This window comes from Ciconia boyciana, chromosome 7 (assembly GCF_034638445.1).
Source record: "Ciconia boyciana chromosome 7, ASM3463844v1, whole genome shotgun sequence".
Lineage (NCBI taxonomy): Eukaryota > Metazoa > Chordata > Aves > Ciconiiformes > Ciconiidae > Ciconia > Ciconia boyciana.
Window position 1 is genome coordinate 34,127,470 of NC_132940.1, and position 19,689 is coordinate 34,147,158.

Genomic DNA, 19,689 nt, shown 5'->3' on the forward strand with positions numbered 1-19,689 from the left:
GAGTTCAGGATATTTTTAAATTTTATTTTATTTTTAAAATATAGGATCTTGAATATAAGCACTTCTGGTATTTAAATTGTTCCCAATGTTCCATTTTTTTTTAACTTGGAGGAAACTGGAAATCCTCCCTATTCTGACCACTTAATCGCATCTCCATCTACTTTCTTACTGTTTGTCCTTGCATTCCAAATTTCTGGACAGTTTTGTTTTTAATGTATTTATGTAGTCACTGAACCATAATTTAGGGGTTATACATGATGGCTGTGTTTTATGTGGTGAAAGGTAAACCAAGGTCTGGATTCTTAGAACTATGAGAGCATTCAGAATCAAACCCTGTCTCGTGCCAATTTCTAGCTGAACACTCTGTGATGGGAAATGCAATGACAGATTTGGATGCTAATTTGTAACTGAACATATCTGTAACAAATCTACTGTCCATTGTTATGTTCATGCCTTAGGAACCTGGAACAGCACTCCAGAAATAAATTCAGATCATACTTTGTATTCTCTGAATGACTTTTGGCTAAGGATACAGCTTAAGTTTTAGTATCTTGGAAATATTTTATGCATAGGATGGGTTCCCTGCAATATAATCCTGTCTGTCCTGCACTCAGGCATTCTTCTTTGTTTACAGGAAAGAAATTTGCTCAGAGTCTCTCTCTTCAAACCATGATAAAACACAATCCTGGGCACAACTGTCAGGCTTAGCTGAAGCTTTGACCCCATCTATATGTTTTGCTTTCTCATAGGTCAGCACCATGCATCTAAATCTATGTAGTTTCACTGAAGTTAGTCAAGACATGTCTAATAAGGTCTTAAAAATTGACACTGGGACATCCCATTCTCAACTTAACCTTTCCCATCAGTGCTCTGAAAGAGATGTGTTTTTTAGTGCTGATGGTACTTCATAGTCAGCCTTGAGGGACCAAAATGCCTCTATAGAGAACCAGTTCCTGCACACAACCATCCATATATTTGTATGCACAGGTATACATATAAAGTGTGGTATGGTGCAGTATAAAAACTTGCACTCTTTTATTGATGCCTATGATGTCTAACAGGCTAAATTCCCTGTGAGGATCTTGTATGCATTCCCACCCTTAGTCACATGCTAATGCCCCTCTGTCAGGAGAACCTGGCTTATCAGTATTTTTACTTGTGGAGTTTATGCTGCTTGAAATAGGTCTAGATGATGGAAGAGTGGGTGGGCTGGCAGGTAGGTTAGGGTAAGTCTGTTCTAAGATCTCCTTTGAGGAAGTTTGCTTCTGTACTGCCTCCTTTCGCTGAGAGCTGAGTGTTTTCTGTGAAGAAGAGAATTTGTTTTGCTTACAGTTTCTGGGTTTCCCACAGCTCTGTATTGTTGCAGGCTGTATTAAATTTCCCAAGTGAATGAAAAGAGTGAAAATAAATGAACATTTTTAGTATTCTGGTGAAGAATTACAGGGAATTTTGACTGTTGTAAATGTCATTGACTGCTAAGTAGCGAGTAAGTCAAGTATCAAAAATAATTCAGTACAGAAGAACAATATTGTATTTACTCTGTGGGTTTTTTTAGGCAATACTGTATTTACTCAATACTGTATTTACTCCCTGTTTTTTTAGGCAAGCAGATCAGTAAAGGATCAGGACTGAATGAATTGCTAAATATCCACAACTCTGCAAAGGTAGTAAATGTCAAAGATCCAGAGCCTGGAATGTGGACAATTAAGGTAAAGTTATTGCAGAAATCATGTATGACTTGTCCTGTAGCTTATAAGGGGGTTCTATAATGATTTACTATGTTATTTATCATAGATACTTGTAGATGAGTTTGTGTTATAATAAATGCCCTTTCTGACCTATGTGTTGTGACATATTCTGAAAGCAGTAGTATAAAATTCTTATCAAGATGATGACTTATTAGATGTTACTATCTTAAGTCAAATCCTTAGGTCATCCTTTTTCCTTTGGATGGAAAAAGGATGAAGTGAGCACTGAATTTTTGGAGTCTAGTGAGCAGATACTCTCTGTAGAGAGCACGGGCACAGACGGGCTTTTCTGTGTACAGCATGTTTGGAGGACTGGGAGATGATGTGCACTTTGCAGGCCAGAGGTTTCATTAGCAGGTTTGCAAAATCAATAAATATACATTTAATTCAGACTCCTTATCAGTAAATTATTTGAATACTACAGTATGTAAATAAATTTGTTCATGTGAATGCTATCCTAGCCCATACAGTTACAGAATGGACCCTAAAGGATTTGGAAATCTTAAGAAGTTAAGATCAACATGATTAGCAGTAATAACCAAACAAGAAAGGATCATTAAGATGCTGCTGAAATGATCTTCTTGGAACTGACTGTAGCAACTTAACATGACCCCTTGATCTAGCTCCCTATGCCAAAGGTTGCTGCTCCCACAACAGTCTGTAGGAAAGTTCCCAGAGTGTTTGGCTGAAGGCTCCTTACACTGAGCATGATCAATGTACACTGAAACAGATGAAGAGCAATCATACCTGCTGCTTCTGAGAATTGTAGCAAGCAACCAGCTCCTAGATAAAGACACATTAACATACTTGCTTCTGAAATGAAAGAACAAAATGTCTAGTGATGAAAGAGACGCTTAAAACTATGGTTTCTCTGGGTCACAGCGCTAGTTTAAATGTTTGCTGTTGGCCATGTGTTCCTGTGAGTGCCATATCATGGTTGTGAGGCACGTGGTGAACAAGATGTGTAAATGCAATAACGTCCAAGAACACTTATGACCTGTTGCTACACAGAGCTGGGGTCTGTGAATTGAAGCCAGTTTAGCTGAAATCTTTACCATTCATAGATCAATAAATGTATGCATAAAATAGGTGTAAATCAGCAATAGAATATGGATTGCTTAGATTAGCCTTAACATCTAATTTAGCAGAGATTCAAGTTAACACAGTATATCAGGCCAAAAATTGCTTACCTGAAACCATAATAGGGAAAAGGGATGAGCAAGAGCACTCTTACTATAATGCAGTAAACTGGAAGATGAAGCTTAGGACTTGGCTAGACTTAGGCAAATGTATGTATTCATAATTTTGTTTTATAACATGTTCATTATGTCATTTTAGTTGACTGTTCAAAATGTAATTGCATCAAATGTGAACGAGTGTTAAAATTTCAAGGATTGCGCTATGGATAAGATAGTATTTAAATAAACTTTGTTTTTATGGCTTAGATGCTGATGTTTCAAAACAATTGAAATGTGTTTGTTAATAAATGACCCCACTACCATACCTTAAAATCTGTGCAAGCCCTAACTGTTTATGTAGAAATCACACTATTTAACTATGTCTGTTTTGCAGACAGATTCTCTTCAAACAAATAAAGTCCAATCTGTACCTTGAGCTGGTTCGTAGGGGGCAGCATATTGTGACATGTGTTTAGAGTGGGGGAGAGGAAGGGAGGTATAATGAACTGTAAGTTTTTACATCATCATCTCAACTCTGTTGTGTAATTGTGGCCTAAAATGACTCATGCTTTGCCTTGTTGTTGTATACTTCTTTACGAAGGTAAAGCAGCATGATCCCAGCTATCCTAAATTGATGTGGAAACAATCATACTGGTATAGGTCCCTTCCAACTGAACTATTCTATTCTAGTCTAGAAGTGTAAATACTATATTGTCATTTTTGGAGGGGAAGTCACCCATGTAAGATACATTTATAGCCAAGTTCACAATGAGGTGTGCTGAATGGATGCATGCTGTCTATTGTCTGTGCCATGTGCACAGAGGTAGTTTGAAAAGGATTATTAATTCACATACAACGTTGTAGGAAACTTGGTACTGCTGCAGAACTGGAACTAGAAAAGCACGTTGAGCTCAGCAGCTCTACGGAGAATTGTTTGAATATCTGTCTATGCTTCCCGGACCATAAAAGTTGAAAAACCTGGTACAGAGACACCCTGGTGGTCTGCAAAAAACTGGTTTGGGTCCCACTGGATTTAGTAACATTAGACTTATTGGGTACTGAGAGAACTTTTCCTACAGTCAGTGCCTTAGTATTCAACTCTGTAGCTTGTTTTGAAGTCTTTTAGATTAAGTATGCAATCTAGTAAATACTCAATGCCCTGCAACATGGAGAAAGAGAGTGCAGAAAAAGCAAAAGCCCTGTGTGATCTCTCCCTGGCCCTGCATGGCTGTTGCTAAGCTGAGGCCTTTTTGGATGCGAGCTGAGCCATGTGGAACCACTTGTGTATGCCTGCACTGTGCTGCCTAAATTTCTGGATTCCAGGAATTGCTGAGAGAGGAGCTTGCCACTCTTATAGGCTCAAAGTGTAACACCTGTCAGAGCTAATAAGCTTTCCTAAAAGCTGAGGCTGGCACTCAGCATGGTGCAAACTGCCAAGTGGCTCAGCTGGAAGCAGGCCAGCATGCTCAGCTAGATGCAAACCAGTCCCAGCCAAAGCATCAGGCTGCTCCTGCAGTGAGGGTTTTTTTAAGTTTTGTGGTTTTCTAAGCTCAGCATAATGCTGTCTCCAATTCTATGCAGGAGAAAACACTCAAATTTACATATTTTGCGTTTTTAAAAAAAAAGTTATCTTGAATATAGTTTAAATTTTTTAATTACTTTAACTTTTATGAGCCAACCAGGTCTTAATTAGGTTTGTGCAAACAGCTTATATAGGTACTTGTCACCCAGAAGTGCACAAAGTTGTAATTTTAGTATAACAAATCATGGTGAGCTAAACGGTAATAGTCACTACTAAATCAACTGGAGAATGATCAGTCTGGGAAGATCCCATCTTAACCCACAGACAAGTGTTAGTGCAGTTTCAGTGCTCAGTGAGGTCTTTAAATCAGAAGTTTGAGTAATATAAAATGCACAGTATGCAATCCATTTGCCTCCTGTGCTGCAGGAGGCCTCCAGTTGCCTTCAGGTACTTCAGTATGAGGACATAAAATCTGTGCATGTATGTGTATTTTATAAATAAGTTTTCCTTCCAGGTCTGCTATAATACTCTTGGTTTACAAGGCAATAGGAGTCTTTTCAAAGAGCAATGACATGAGATGAGTACGTGGCTCCTCTCTCCATAGCGTATCAGCGAACAGTACAGGTTTTGTGCAGAAGGAAGCGTGCTTCTTTGGAAAGATGGTCCTAGTGTTGCATGTGTGTTCTGCATCTCCAAGCTAGCTGTGAGACTAAATTTATCTGCTGGTCCTACTGCTGAGATACCTACCAAGAGATGGGCCTCAACAGGAACAGTCTGACTCATTTAACAGAAGAGGGAGCATCACTTTGCTTTTGCTAAGGCCCTCCTACAAAGATCTGTCCTATGGACTCCTCTTAAAGACTTCTTTGGAGCAGTTTGGGAGGCATCCAACATCTTGCAAATTGCAGTTACCTGCAAGCTCCAGGACAGCAGCATTAGAAGGCACTTGTATCCAATCCCTCCTTAAAGGCCTTGCCTGCTGTGTGTTTTCAGTTGAAAAGGCAAGTGAATGATGGAGGCAAGTCAGTGGGGGAGAGGCAGGAGTGAGAAGCCATCACTACTGTTTTGTTCTGTCATAGCTTTTTTTTTTAATGAGCGATGCCACAAAAACTTCCCTGCTGTGTAAATGATCATCTGCATGATTGAGAAAAGGAGAGGAAAAGCAATGAGAAATCAGCAGAAAAACGTGGCTGTTCTTGTGATCAAGACAGGTCTTTAATGACTGCTGTTATTCCCTTACATCCCTATAGCTAAATGCAGCTGGTTCAATGGAGTGTAATGACAAACCAGTCCAGAGTAATTTCTACTGAAAGAGCATGTTCCTTAAAGCCTAATTCAGCTGCATATCTCTGCCACTGTAAATATAAATATAACCGTGCAATTAAAAATTTATTTAGCCATTGTAGCTTGTTTTTTCTGTTGTGTGAAAATTGAAGGTGTTTTACAAAAACCCATGTATTTTTTCATACATTTGTTTATAGATACATGCATTTTGGGCAATTATTATGTGTTGTTTGCAAGACAGTAAAGCATTTTTTCCTGACATCTGTGACAAATAGGTGTTTGCTCTTTTTATCATACTCCTCCAGTCTGGGAGGAGAAACACTAATGTACAATACCAGTGATCCATGTTAAACTACAAATAATGAAAAGAGACTTGACAAAGATACTAACTGGAAAGCAGTCCTTTGGGATGAAATTTACTGTTAGGTGTTTGCATAAGACTGCCAGCTCCTAGGTGTGACAATGATAGTTACATTTATTTTTACTAGTAAATGGTAAAATTTTAAAAGGTTATGCTAGCCTTAAAAATTCACAGGTATACAAAGGTCCAAATAATTCATGAAGAGAAATAATTTCCCAATGTATTTTTCTATGGATTGTTTACTCAGCTTTAGTCACTGGCTTGTTTTGTTTGCACTAAGATTTTAAGGCTGTGACGAAAGACTTAGAAAAGACTGTGAAAAGTTTAACCACACCATGAATTCCTAATACAGACGCATAAAACTATAAAAAGAAAACTTTGTCACTGAGTTTGTCTAATGAAATTTTAACTGCCAATTAATGCTTGATAACATGAGTTGTTTGGCACACTTAAATATTTCTTTGTATTGTTAACAGCTGGTTTATATAAAAAAGGCTTTAGCAGTGATTTTTCTGAGGTGAAAGGCTAACCAAATGGAAGCAAATAGAGGTTGTTTTAATCAGATAGACATCAGCTTGTCGTAGTGTCTAAATGGCTGTCCCTAGGCAGTTAGTTATAAGAAACAACAGTTTAATGTGATATTCACATGCAGCTGTATCAGAGGTGGTTACTAAACTGAAGGAATTATGGACTTGAGAATGGATCAGATAATACTCTCTAGATAGATAAAGCTCAGTGGAATTATTTCATTTTAATACTAATTTTCTTTTACATTGCAAGTCTTGTGTGCTGTATTGTCTCCCTGAACAAAAACTCGGAGTAGGTTCTACTAACTGCAGATTTGATCTTGGCATAATATATCTTAGATATCACTCTTCACAGCCTTTGGAAGCTTTATTTTTTTCCTGCTGTTCTGGTTGAAATTGTCCATGGGTTAGTCGCTGTTAAGTCTGTAAAAATCTAACTCCATGGTCAGTGCAGTGCAGCAGTGATGTTTTTGTTTTGTTTTTGTTTTTTTCTAACACCTGAATGGTGTGCAAGTAGGCGAGGAGAAAAAGCCTTGGGTTCCTGTGCACTTTGGCAAGTAGCAGTTGTCCTTTTCTTTCTCAGCATAGAATGATAGAAAATAAGAAGAAAGTAAGAAAGTAAACTTAAAGAAGAAAAATCAAAACAATTGTAGGATTGGGGACTTCCATAAAAGCTACTGTACCCTCAAACAACATAAAGCTAAGGCTTTTCAAGGGTGGGTGGATGGGTGGGAGTTGTTTGTGATTTGGTTTTTTTTCTGATTCAACCAGAATGACAAGGTGAGGGGGTGGGTGGTGGAGAACAGAGGTGAGAGGTACTTCTGCATCCTCTGCTTTCCAATCAAGACCTTGGGTGGGAAAGAGAAGAACCTTTGATACACAGTATTGATTGAGGTTGGTTTGTACTTTCCACTTGTTTAATGATATGCAGTGCCTAGGATGTTTGCATATGCCTCATGGGTACAAATAGTTTTGTGTATATTTAAAAAGGAAACTTACTAATAAATAAAAAGGTAAGATAAGTTATTGTAGCACTGGAAGTAAATTGTTTATATATATTATCACCAAAAATTTTACACTGATTTTTCTGTTGACTTGTGTTTCGTTTACTATTTTGTAATACACTTCATAATGGTCAAAATCCTAACTTCTAGAGAGTCTCCCATTACAGTCACTGGCATGTGACAATAGTTGTTGATCTTATGTGTTTGTGTTGTGATTTACCTCCGAGACAAATTGGCTCTTTTGCTTGACGCTACAATTGTGGGGTCCGATATCTAAAAGTGAAGCTTTATTACAGGTGTTTTTACTTACAACTTTTGACATAAGCCTCCTTTCTGTCTTGTTTTTAATGAAAGCTGAAGTCTATCTACTGAACTCAGTGGATGGATCAGAAACTTTGCAATTCCTGAAATGCTAATTATGCACATGGTCTTTGTTGCTTTTTCAGACCTCGAGCAGCGGACGGCACTCTGTTCGGATCACAGGTCTCAGTACTATTGACTTTAGAGCTGGGTTTTCTAGGAAGCCAACACTAGACTTTAAAAAAACGTCCAGCAGACCAGTGCAAGGTTTGTTTCCATTTTTTTTCCATGCTAAACAATAACCATTTTTGGGCCCCCAAAATCAAGTAGAACTCTATGATGATCTCTCTGGTGAACTTTGTGATAAATCTGGGGCTGCTGTTGGTTGGTTCTTGGGCCTTGAATGTGTGAGAGCAGCCAATGTTCCTGTTTTACCATACTATGGTATTTTTTCATATTACCTTGGTTTTTTGTGTCACGTAAATCCAGATATTTTTAGTTATGAAATGCATCAAAAGTTGCAACTCTGTTTCTGTTACTATTGGAGCCTCAGAAAAAGCCTTTGGCTTCAGGGCATGGTGAGGAGTTAATAGAGGCTGCTATTTCAGAAACACCTGTTGTAAATCAGTAATTTAAACCCTAAACAGTGCTGTGTCTCCTGACAGCTAATAAGCAGAGCACAGCTTAGCACAACTTAGTTTTTTTGCTACTTATTAAGTAAGGGTTGAAAGTGAATGGTGCATTTGTGGGGTAGTGGGCTGTACATATGGATTTTAACCTTTCCTTTTTTAATTACTTCATTTTTTTAGCACTTAAAATAGCATGTTTCTGTTTTTCTAGGGATTCCTACCTTTGTGCTGCTAAATACAACGGGGATCTTTCTTCCAGCTAGAGTAGACCAATTGGAACTTCTGAGTATTACAGGGGAACTTCTTAAGACCTTGCCTGTGAAATACTATCCTGACAGAAAGCCCTATGGTCTGTGGAATATTTCTGATTTTGTTCCACCAGATGAAGCTTTTTTTGTTAAAATAATGGGCTATGACAAGGATGATTATCTTTTTCAGAGAGTTTCAAGTGTGTCATTTTCTAGTATTACTCCTGGTAAGCAATTTTAACTTTTAATTGAATGTACATTTGTCATGTTTGAATCAGAAAAAAATATTAGATATCAATTTAAACTAACTTACACAAGTACTTTCTGTGCTGTTTCCTTCCAAAGTTGTATCTCTAGATTGTGATGGACAAGTTAATGTTATTATCTACTAAGTATAACCTTATCAGAAATTGAATTTCCTTTTATTAAAAAGAAGAGATAGGATATATGTTATAGCTGTTAATAATCTTTTGGGGGAATATTTGCTTTCTTCAGATGTTCCAAAAGTTACAATGCCTACCAAGACTCCAGGATATTACTTACAGCCAGGATCTGTTCCTTGCCATGTAGAAAGTCTCATACCTTTTACTCAGCGTTTTACTAAAAATGGAGTAAAACTAGGAGTGGATCAGTTCTTCAAGTAAGTAGTGACCTTTTTTCCAATACTGTTTTATTTCCTATTTATATCCTATGATTTCTGTTTATTATTTACTATTATATACTGCTTATATCCTATTACTTCCATTCTGTTATTTTTGGTGATATTCATTAGGGAGGCTGTATTCTATGGAGAGATTTCTAATATATGCATGTTTGAGGAAGGTGTATACCCTGTATAGATAACGGTATTATATGGTTCTGATTAAAATCCCCCTCAAATGTGTGCTCTTAAATTAACATAAACTGGGTCTAAAAGTCTAGAAGGCAAGTGCTTTTAATTTATAGTTTTAAAAGTTATGTAAAGTAGATCAGTAACTAGCCTTTTTCTGGAACACACCCTTCACCTCCCCCTCTCCCTTCATTGATAGATTAGATGAGTATGTAACACATTAATTTGCTTTATTTTTTAGTGGCCTTTCATGGATGCCCTAGAAGTATGTCCTATGACCTACCCTAGAAAATTTTCCTCTTCAAAGATTTCTCAAAATAGGAAAACTTATACTGAATATACCAGAAGGCTCTTTGGATTTCTGTATAGAAAATGGATTGCATGCTCTTTCTCTGTAGAATGAGATAAGAATAAAAAAAAAATTATAAACCAATTAAAGTACTCATAAAGTCCATCTTGTAATTCTGGTAGTTGAAAACGAAAGGGAAGTATGTACTAGAAACCAGTGTCGGCAGCCTCTGTTAGCCTCTTGTAAAGCCTGAAGTACTTCAGGAGAAGACTGAAGGCTAAGTTCTAGCATTCAATAGCAAGTACATGACTACCAAAAGAAATAAATTCTGAAGCTCCCTTGTACACTTGGCAGTGTGAAATGCTGCAGCTCTTTTTTTTTTTTTTTTTTTAAATGAGGTGCCATTTACATTTAGTCAACCCCAGCACATACTTTAGCAGCTGTGTAATTTTTTCCATTCTTTAGTTATCAAGCCACACACTTCTACTCCTTGCTTTTCACATATCCAGCACCTTTATGATTGGGCTGCATTTTTCATTTTTCTTATTACAGACCAGATGAATGAATACATCATATCATCCAAGTTAATGTAAAAAAAATATATCTGAAGCCAAATATTCTTGATCACAGTTAAAAAGGATCTAATTCAGCTTGCTTGTCTGCATTTTATTAATAGTGAAATTCCATACAGGATTTGCCCAGTTTACTAGTTTAATGCAGATTTGAGCTGTATTATTGCTCTGCATTGCATGAGTTTTGTTTTGGTGACAAGATGTCATCTTTACTCAATTTTTTTAATACTTATTTCAAAAAGTAAGTGGTTTATAAGTTGAATATTATAGTCTAGCATGACAATTGTCTATGTGAAAGTACCATTAGAATGAATATAGGTTAAGGGTTCTTGAAGTGAATGTACTTTGAAAATTTTTTTACTTTGATTCCAGAGGTACTATCAGCTGTAATAATAATTTCTAATTTTAAATGAGTAACATGTAGGAAAAATAAATTTCTCTAAAATTGCAACAGCTTTGTTTTTCTAGATTTCTGCATCCCGTGGTGGTCTAGTAAGAAAATTTGGGTTTTCATTAATATCCTAGTGCATTTCTGACAAATCTAATTTAGGAGATCAAGAACAGTAGTTAAGCACCTCATTTCAGTGGGAAATCAGTGGGAACTGAGCACTAATGTGTCTTTAAAATCCATTCTGTATTATAAATGGCAGATCCCACCAACCCTGCAAAGGGCAGAATCAACAAAAATAACGTGAGAAATTCTGACAAGAAAGGCAATCCATTTAGTTAATTAAAATAATAATAATAATTAAATCACTCTGAATCAACTGATATTTGTGGTTGTTAGTCAAGTCTAGTATTTGCTAAACCATGCAGAAGATATTACTCCAAGCTACGTCTTAACTGGTGTGGTATGAGTGAATCTTACGTTTTAATTCATTCGTGTGAGCTACAGCCCACTGCTGGTAACTTCCCAAGTGAAACGTGATATGGAGTGTGGTGGTTTGTGGTGACCAAGAGGTGAGGTTAGATACAACATGAATATCAACGTGCTCTCTGCCAGTGTTTCTACAGTAACTAATAACCAGGATGTGATTTGGTCTTCGGCTTTTGCAACTTGGCTAAGGGAATATGTTTGTATTTTCCAAACTAATTAGATAAGCAGCTTGATCAGCAAATTGCATATATTGTAAAATTATTTGGGTAAATAAATGACTTGATGCTGAAAGGTGCTGAGTTATCCCAATAACACATGTTGCAAAGAGTTGTGTGCAGTTACTGCTTTTTAGAGTCAGTGCCAAACTGTGCAGCAGATGCCTTGAGGTGTGTGTTATTCATTGCTGCCATTGTTGTATTTAATTTTTTTTTTTAAATAGACCACTGCAAGTCTCTGTTTGCCCAGCTTTTCCACTTGAGACACATTTCCTTTTATGCTTCCGTTCTCAAGGCTTCCATGTTCAACATCTGGTGTATAGCAAGTGTCACGAATGAAGAAGAATAGGACTGCATAACTTCACTTTTAACATACTTTCCATGAAAAAGAGAAGTTCCTCACTTTTTTTACTTGGAATAAACATTACCTTATTCTTTAGTGTTGGCAGCTACTGCCATTTCCATTTGCCAGCATTGCACGATAAAATGTCATAGATTTTATATATGATATATTAGGTTATCTAGAATAAGTATGAAGTAAGAGAGAGTAAGAAAGAAGCCATTTAAGGTCACTATGTACTGTTTTCATTTGTGGTGTAGCTGGATTGTCTGTCTCATGGTGCTACAGCATTGAACTCTCATGCATATTCCAAGTCTCTTTCTCTTGTTCTTTCTAGATCCTTTAGGGGTTGATAAATCAATCTATTCAGACAAACAAAAGAGAGACAAAGAGTTCACTAACTTAGTGTTTTCCCATAATGTGGCAATTACTTGCCAAAGCTATCATGGATATTTTAGTGCTCATCAGTTTTGTTTACATGCCATAGCAACAGGCCACCGGGAGCACTGGAACACTCCAGAGGAACCACTGTTTTGCTCATTTACATAATCATCTGTGTGTCTGTTGCACCATTAGTTGTATAAAATGTGGGTTTGAATCTTGGAGTTGTAAGAGTGTTTCTTTTTAAGCACATGTAACCACCAGTCAATGTAGTTATACTTTTATTCTCTTCTTGACTTTAACATTGCATGTGATAGATACATGGTATTATTGCCTATCAGCTTTGCCCTTGCTGTGATTTATAGAAAAACTCCAAGTATTTCTCTGGATTCCTGTTATATTATCTTGCTGGCATCTCTTCTGTACTCCACCCTGCATTTTCAGTCTTGAATCCATCAATTCTGTCTTTTAATGTGTGGTGCTGTTTATTTTTTTATGGCTGGGCAATCAATGTGCAGAATAGTGGATTATTAGTTATTGCTGGTCATAAGTTCAGAGGTGCAGCCGGCAGAGCAGAAGTCGGAGTCATCTACGTACCGATACTTCACATTTTGCTGGATTGTAAATGTTTGGGATGGAGGTAGTCCTTGCAGTTTAAAAAGTGCAAAGAGAGCTGCCTGGATGTAGTAATCTTGTAGTAGGGTAGATGCTGCCCTTCCCACTGTATGAACCTGATAGTGGATTTGCATACTGGGGGGGGGAAGTAGATTATATCTGGTAAAGGGCGGGGTCTCCTTTATGTGTAACCCCTATCTGTATCTGGGTGTTTGAGAAGCTCGTGCTGGGAGGATGAACTCTTGTTACCCTTGCTAGTAAGAGCCACAGGTATGTACCACATACTGGCTCTACATAGAAACTTGTTGGTATTAAGGAAAAGTATCTTCTCAAGTAAAACAATAGAGTATGAGCAGCTGAGTGAATGACTGCAAATACAGTAGTTTTAGTTATTGTGTGACAACCGTTGACATACATTAAAGGCATACTTATAGATGTGCAAGTGAGGCATTCTGCAAAAACTTACACTTCATAATACTTATAAAAAGCCTGACTATATATATCGTTTCTTTAAATAAAATCTATAAAGCTAGATCCAATTTGATTCATCAGTGGGTCTGTTTTTCCTCTTAATTATTGTGAAAATCTCTGTAGTCAGGAAACAAAGTTCTTGTACCTCTTGATTCCTTCAGGAATTTAGTGAGTATGCCCTTTTTTTCCTCCAGAGAATCATCTAGTATGAGTTGGGAAATTGCCAAGGTTTCCTTGTCTGATGAAGGCTTTTACGAATGTATGGCAAGTAGCAGTGCAGGAACTGGACGTGCACAGACGTTTTTGGATGTATCAGGTGGGTAGTAGTCCATGCTTCAACAATGCATTGTGCTGGAACATTTAACAGAGAGCAATGGCACTTGGTGCCAATAAAATACATTTCCAGTTCTAAGTATATTTTTAATTAATGTGTTTTTTCTCACCCATGTACACAAGTGTGCTGATGTTTATTCAGGACAGCTGTTTTAAATATTAACATCGCATTTGTTTTAATTCGTTCCCACTGTCAGTTTGACTTGCAGAATAGATATGGCCTGTAGAAGCAGAAATTGAAATCTCATTTTTCAATTGTTCTCATTTTTATTTCAAGCTGTAGCAATTATATATTTACTTGATCATATGTATGTTTGTATTATCTGATAGACGAGGAATTACAAAAGTTGCATTCAAAAATTTTCTGCTGTTTTTAAACAAGATTCAGTAAATTGTTGGAAATCTTTTCTCATCTATTACCTAGTTACTGAATAACTAGGATGAAGGAAGTAAAATTAAATGAGGAATAAATCAGGCTAATCACAAAGATAATTTTGAATAAACAGTAGTATTTGGTTGCTAGCCCCAAAATGGCTAGCAACCATTATCTGTCCAATAGATAATTTTAATCACTGTTTTTTGTTTTATTTAATCTAAAAATGTTCCTAACTTCATAAAAATCTCAATTTAAAGGACAACTAGTTATGAATCTGGTCATCCATTTAGTATGAGTTGGTGTGCCTTATGTGGTAAAGCAGTTTCAAAGCATAAAGCACTGATATTCCACTTGCTGAAGGAGAGGGAATTTTCCTATGTAAGTTAATGACCTGTTCAGACTTGAGGCACTAAATGATTGACCCATTAATTATTACTAAAAGTTAGTTGTGGTAAGAGAGAATCCTTCCTGAAAAGTGAAATAGTGTCATCCTGGTCAAGCTTTGGACATAAAAATTTGGAGTGGGAGAAAGGAAGAGAGCATAGTTGGCCTTCTGTGAAGGCAAATGTAAAGCTATGCTGCTTGTGTACCTGTCAGTCTGACCACTGGGACACATGGACATTGGTTATTGTCTGCAGATTATGATGTTGAGAGTTTCAACTGCAGATCAGCTAGAAATGTTTCCCAAAGTAAAACAACAGGCTTTACTTCACAAAGTTAATCCTTTTACTCTATCAGAGGAATTTAGTTTAAGTAACTGTGTAAACCAAGATGATTAGACACAGATGGAGAAAACATGAAAACAGGCATGGTCTTGAACTGCTTCAGCAGACAGTAGGGGTCTTCTGCAGGAAGATGACCTGCAGGAAAAATTAAGAATAAAAGCTTATTTATGCATGTGGGTGAGTGGATGAAAACCCTGTCCATATTATAGCAAATTTTGTCACTTAATTTTTCACAGTTGATATGCAGTCTGAGGGAAAGGAAAAAATAATTTCTATTTTGAAACAAAAATCCATTTGATATAGCCTTCTGTTTGTGTTGATCAGACATCTGTCATGCAGAAGTGTAAGCTATTGTTCTTGACTAGGGAAAACATGGGAGCTGAGTCAGTTAATTTAATTTACAGTGGCAGTGAGGATAGTAGAGCTCAGAACAGCAGTTTGAATTCAGCCTCAAGGTTTCGTATAACTGCTTGAAATCGAAGTTGTCTTGTCTTTTATCTCCTGTAGTAGCTAATTCAGATTAGTTAACCTGGATTATGAGTCATAGAATCACAAAACAATTTAGGCTGGAGGGACCTTTGGAAGTTACTTAGTCCAACTCACAGCTCCAAGCAGAATTAACTTCCAAGCTTGATGGCGTTTCTCAGGAACTTGTCCAATCAAACTTTGAATTGTCCCCAAGGACAGAGATTTCACAAGTTTCATGGGCAGCCTTCAGTGCTTAACTATCCCCACTAGGAAAATACTTTGCATGCCTAGTCAGAATTTCCCCTGCTGCATGTTATGACCACAGACTCTTTTTTTTTTTTTTTTGGTGCCCTGAGAAGACTCTATATTCTCTAAAACAACTCACTCAGTAGTTGAAGAGGGTGACTATGTATCCATTCACCTTCTCTTTTGCAGGCAAAGATGTTCCTCTTACTGCAGTATGAGCAAATCCAAAGCAGCCAGTGTGATATCATTGATTCCATGCAAGGCAAAGTTTATAGAGAAACAGCCCTCTTACACCAAGTGGTAAATTTGAGGAGAGGAACATCCTTTTAGTCACACAGAGTACTCAAGTAGAATAGAACAGTAACATCAATACTTACCCAAGTCCTACCTCTAGAGCGCTATTTTATATTTTGGTGAAATATGTATTTGATGAAAATCCCTCAGGCAGGTAGGGTATTCCCATATGCTTGTTTCAAACCATGTTTTGGAGGACAAGAAGCTGTTATATTCTGCCACAGAAATGGTGGGCATAAAGATTCTTGGTCTGGAAGTTGCAACCATCCTTCTCCTCACAGAGAAAATGGAAAGAGAATCCTAACTTTTTTCTTGTGATATTGGTAGCACTTGAAAGTCAAGAGAGATGAGGGGAAAAATTCCCATATCCTCTCATTTATAGAGCACTGAGAGATCGATTGAGACTGACTCACTATGTAAACATGAGCAATTAGTTCTGTTTTGAGCCATGCAGAAGATTAATATGAGGGAGATGCTTTGAAATCCTTGTGTACAAGTATTTGAAAGAAAATTACTTGAAATTTCTTCTTTAAGCAAAGTAAACAAACTTTTCAAGTATTCCTAGTTTGTCTAGCTGACAGACAGTATATCACAGATAATCCATTTTGTCAACTTCTGTGTGAAAGGTATCAGAACTGTGTCAACATGTTCTAGTTTCAGAAGAAACAAATACTTGAGTTTGACTTTGTCTTACTAGTATTAAATCTTTAGAATGTCAATTGGCTTGTTAGCTTGTGCAGGCACCTTAACTGAAGTGCTCTGAATACAGGGGACTCAGCTTAGAGTTTGGCTGGGGGATTGCTATTTGTGTGCACTATTGTGGGAGGAGGCCAGTGCAGTCCAAAAGGTGTCATGCCCCACTGGACTGACATTCAAAAGATGGGGATTTTAGTCCTGTACTGGCCTTCATCTCTCTCTTTTCTAAGTTTCTTTAAGTAACATACTTTCCATGGGCCTATCACCAAGTATTAGAAGATTTGTTGTTTCTCCCAAACAAACCAAAACCTAAAGTGCAGGGGAGAAACTCCATTCTCAGTAAGCAAGTCTAGCTTTTCTTGATTCTCCTCTGCATGTGTTAAAATAAACAGTTTTGGTAATCAATGATTGCTGTTAGGGACAGTGTTTATAGGGAAGGAGAGCTGCACACCCAGTGTGCAGAGTGTATGAGTGATTCATTGCTATGCAGAGATCTAGCGTAAAGCTTGTGAACCTTATCGGAGACCCCATGTGAGACTTAAGTGAGGAGGAGTTATGGCTGGCTCTGAGTTTAGGAGTAACTTTCACCCTTAATAAATACAGACTTTTTTAAAATTCCTTGTTATCCTTGCTTTTCTTAGGATAATTGTTTTTTGGTGTGTACTGATAAAGATTTGGTCTTGGTCTTGCAGCTGTCTTATTTCTGCTAAAGCATCCCACTCAGAATATTATTATTTTTTCTTTTTATTTTTCTTTTTTCAAGATCTTTCTTTTTTTCAAGAACTAGTCTGGGGAAAAACAAATGGGGAAAAAAAATGTTTTTAATGGGAATGCATAAAGTGATACATAATGTATGTTCTTTCTCTAACATTTAGATGTTGCCTCCTTTATCAGTGATATCTCAAGAAGGATCAGGATGACTTCTCCTATTTTAAGCATCTGTGGTTTCAAAGTTTAATTCCAGTACAAAATTATTGCAGCTGCTTTCTTCCAGGAGTGTGACAGAAGTGTACAGATGAGTAGAGTGGAAAGCAAATAATAACAAATAGTGGAAGTTACAACTTAAAATATGTACAGATAGGAAGGAAAAGATAATGAAATTGCCTAAGATTTGAGTGGAAACTGTTAAGGGATGTTGTAAGTGGCTGCAGCTCCAGCCTAGGAATTCCTCCTGTCTGGCTGCTGGAGCTCAGCCCTCTGTGCCCACGGACCTGAGGGTCTTTTTCAGACCCACAGACACTGCTGCTGCTTTCCTGTTTGCACATTCGTTAGTGGTGAAGCTGAGCATGTATCACAGACACACAGAGGACACTGACACAGGCGGCTCCACAGATTGCCACAGACAAGGTGCTGCCTTCGACAGCAGCTACATGTAGAACTTGCATAAAGCACAGGACAGCCAACTCCCCTCCTCCTCCCCAGCTGGTAAGGATTGAAGCTCACTAATCAGAGCACATACACACCACTCTCTAGAGCCACATGCACATATGCAGATCTCTTGAGTATTGGCATGGGCCCTCTGTCCCTCTTACCTGCTTCGTGCCAGCTGTTCCAGCTTGAAGTTTGCTAACAAACTTCACACACACACCACTACGCACACCTGGTTTGGGGAAGGTACAGAATTGCCTGAGATCCTTGCCTGCTCCACTAGCTGGTACTCAGGCTCCAGTCCCTCCAGTAGCTGATGCCACAGGCCTGGGGTGCCTACACCCCTGGTCTGACCCAGTCTACTTACAGTGGCCCCCCCAGTAGCTGGCACTTAGTTCTTGCAGGACACACACAGAAGGGATAGGGAGTGAGATTACACAGAGAGAGAGTTAAAAAAAGATTTAATAACAAGACAGGACAGGCTGTGATGATCAGGTGCAGGGCTCAGTCAGACAAGAGTACTGCCTGGTGATGTTTTACATGCAACAGGCCCCTTTTATGCCTCTTTCTGCCTGCTCCCCCCTTTGCTCCTCCCAGAGTCACTTCCCCTGCATATTACTTTATCAGTTTCCACAGTTTGACAGCTTCCCCCCCCACCCCTGCCGTATCTGGGACCCCCAGGTTTGTGTCCTTATCACTTGCAAAGTCCAAGGTTGGCTCCTCTGTGAAATGATGCTGGTAGCTTCTTGATAGCCCATCAGTTAGCATGATGAAGTTTGTTTCTTGTCATTGTCTCTGCTATTGTTCATCTGTCAGGTCTGTGTCTCTCTATACTGTGTTTATTACCTCCCCTTTTCCTTATCCCATTTGACAAGGTCCTTGATCAGATAAACTTAAGGGAACAGATGCTCTCTCCTTCCACATTCCCTTATAGAAACTGTCATGGGAAGAACTTAATAATGATGCGTTGTCATGGTTTAACCCCAGCTGACAACTAAGCACCACACAGCTGCTTGCTCACTCCCCCCTGGTGGGGTGGTGGAGAGAATCAGAAGAGTAAAAGTGAAAAAACTTGTGGGTTGAGATAAAGACAGTTTAATAGGTAAAGCAAAAGCTGTGCAAGCAAGCAAAGCAAAACAAAACAAGGAATTAATTCACTGCTTCCCATCAGCAGGCAGGTGTTCAGCCATCTCCAGGAAAGCAGGGCTCCATCATGTGATATGGTTACTTGGGAAGACAAAACGCCATCGCTCTGAACGTCCCCCCCTTCCTTCTTCTTCCCCAGCTTTATATGCTGAGCATGACATAAGGTCTGGAATATCCCTTTGGTCAGTTGGGGTCAGCTGTCCCAGCTGTGTTCCCTCCCAATTTCCTGTGCACCCCCAGCCTACTCGGTGATGGGGTGGTGTGAGAAGCAGAAAAGGCCTTGACTCTGTGTCAGCACTGCTCAGCAGTAACTGAAACATCCCTGTATTATCAACACTGTTTTCAGCCCAAATCCAAAATACAGCCCCATACTAGCTGCTATGAAGGAAACTCTGTCCCAGCCAAAACCAGCACATGCATTGGGCAGCTGTTAACTTGGTTTCATTGTTGCTATTAGAAGAGCTTGCTAGTAACATGGTTTTTTCATATACAAGTCTGCAAAAATCTAGTGTGTAGCTCAGATTGCACCATGTGTGGTCACACCTCGGAGATCAGACTCTGAGACCTGGTGGTAGTCCTGTCTCTTCCTTCTGTTGCTGTGGTGCTCTGATTACTTGTTGGCTTTCCCCAGTGCAAGATGAGCTCAA

General features: G+C 38.3%; 1 protein-coding gene across 1 annotated transcript in view; it reads left to right on the forward strand.

Moving 5' to 3' along the window:
- HMCN1 (hemicentin 1) overlaps positions 1 to 19,689 on the forward strand; it is a 204,746-nt gene that overhangs the window by 54,397 nt on the left and 130,660 nt on the right. Inside the window, exons 6-10 of the mRNA XM_072867250.1 lie at positions 1,603 to 1,709; positions 8,071 to 8,191; positions 8,765 to 9,028; positions 9,297 to 9,441; positions 13,585 to 13,706. Of these exons, the coding sequence (XP_072723351.1) occupies positions 1,603 to 1,709; positions 8,071 to 8,191; positions 8,765 to 9,028; positions 9,297 to 9,441; positions 13,585 to 13,706 (759 nt within the window). The remainder of the gene's footprint in view (positions 1 to 1,602; positions 1,710 to 8,070; positions 8,192 to 8,764; positions 9,029 to 9,296; positions 9,442 to 13,584; positions 13,707 to 19,689) is intronic.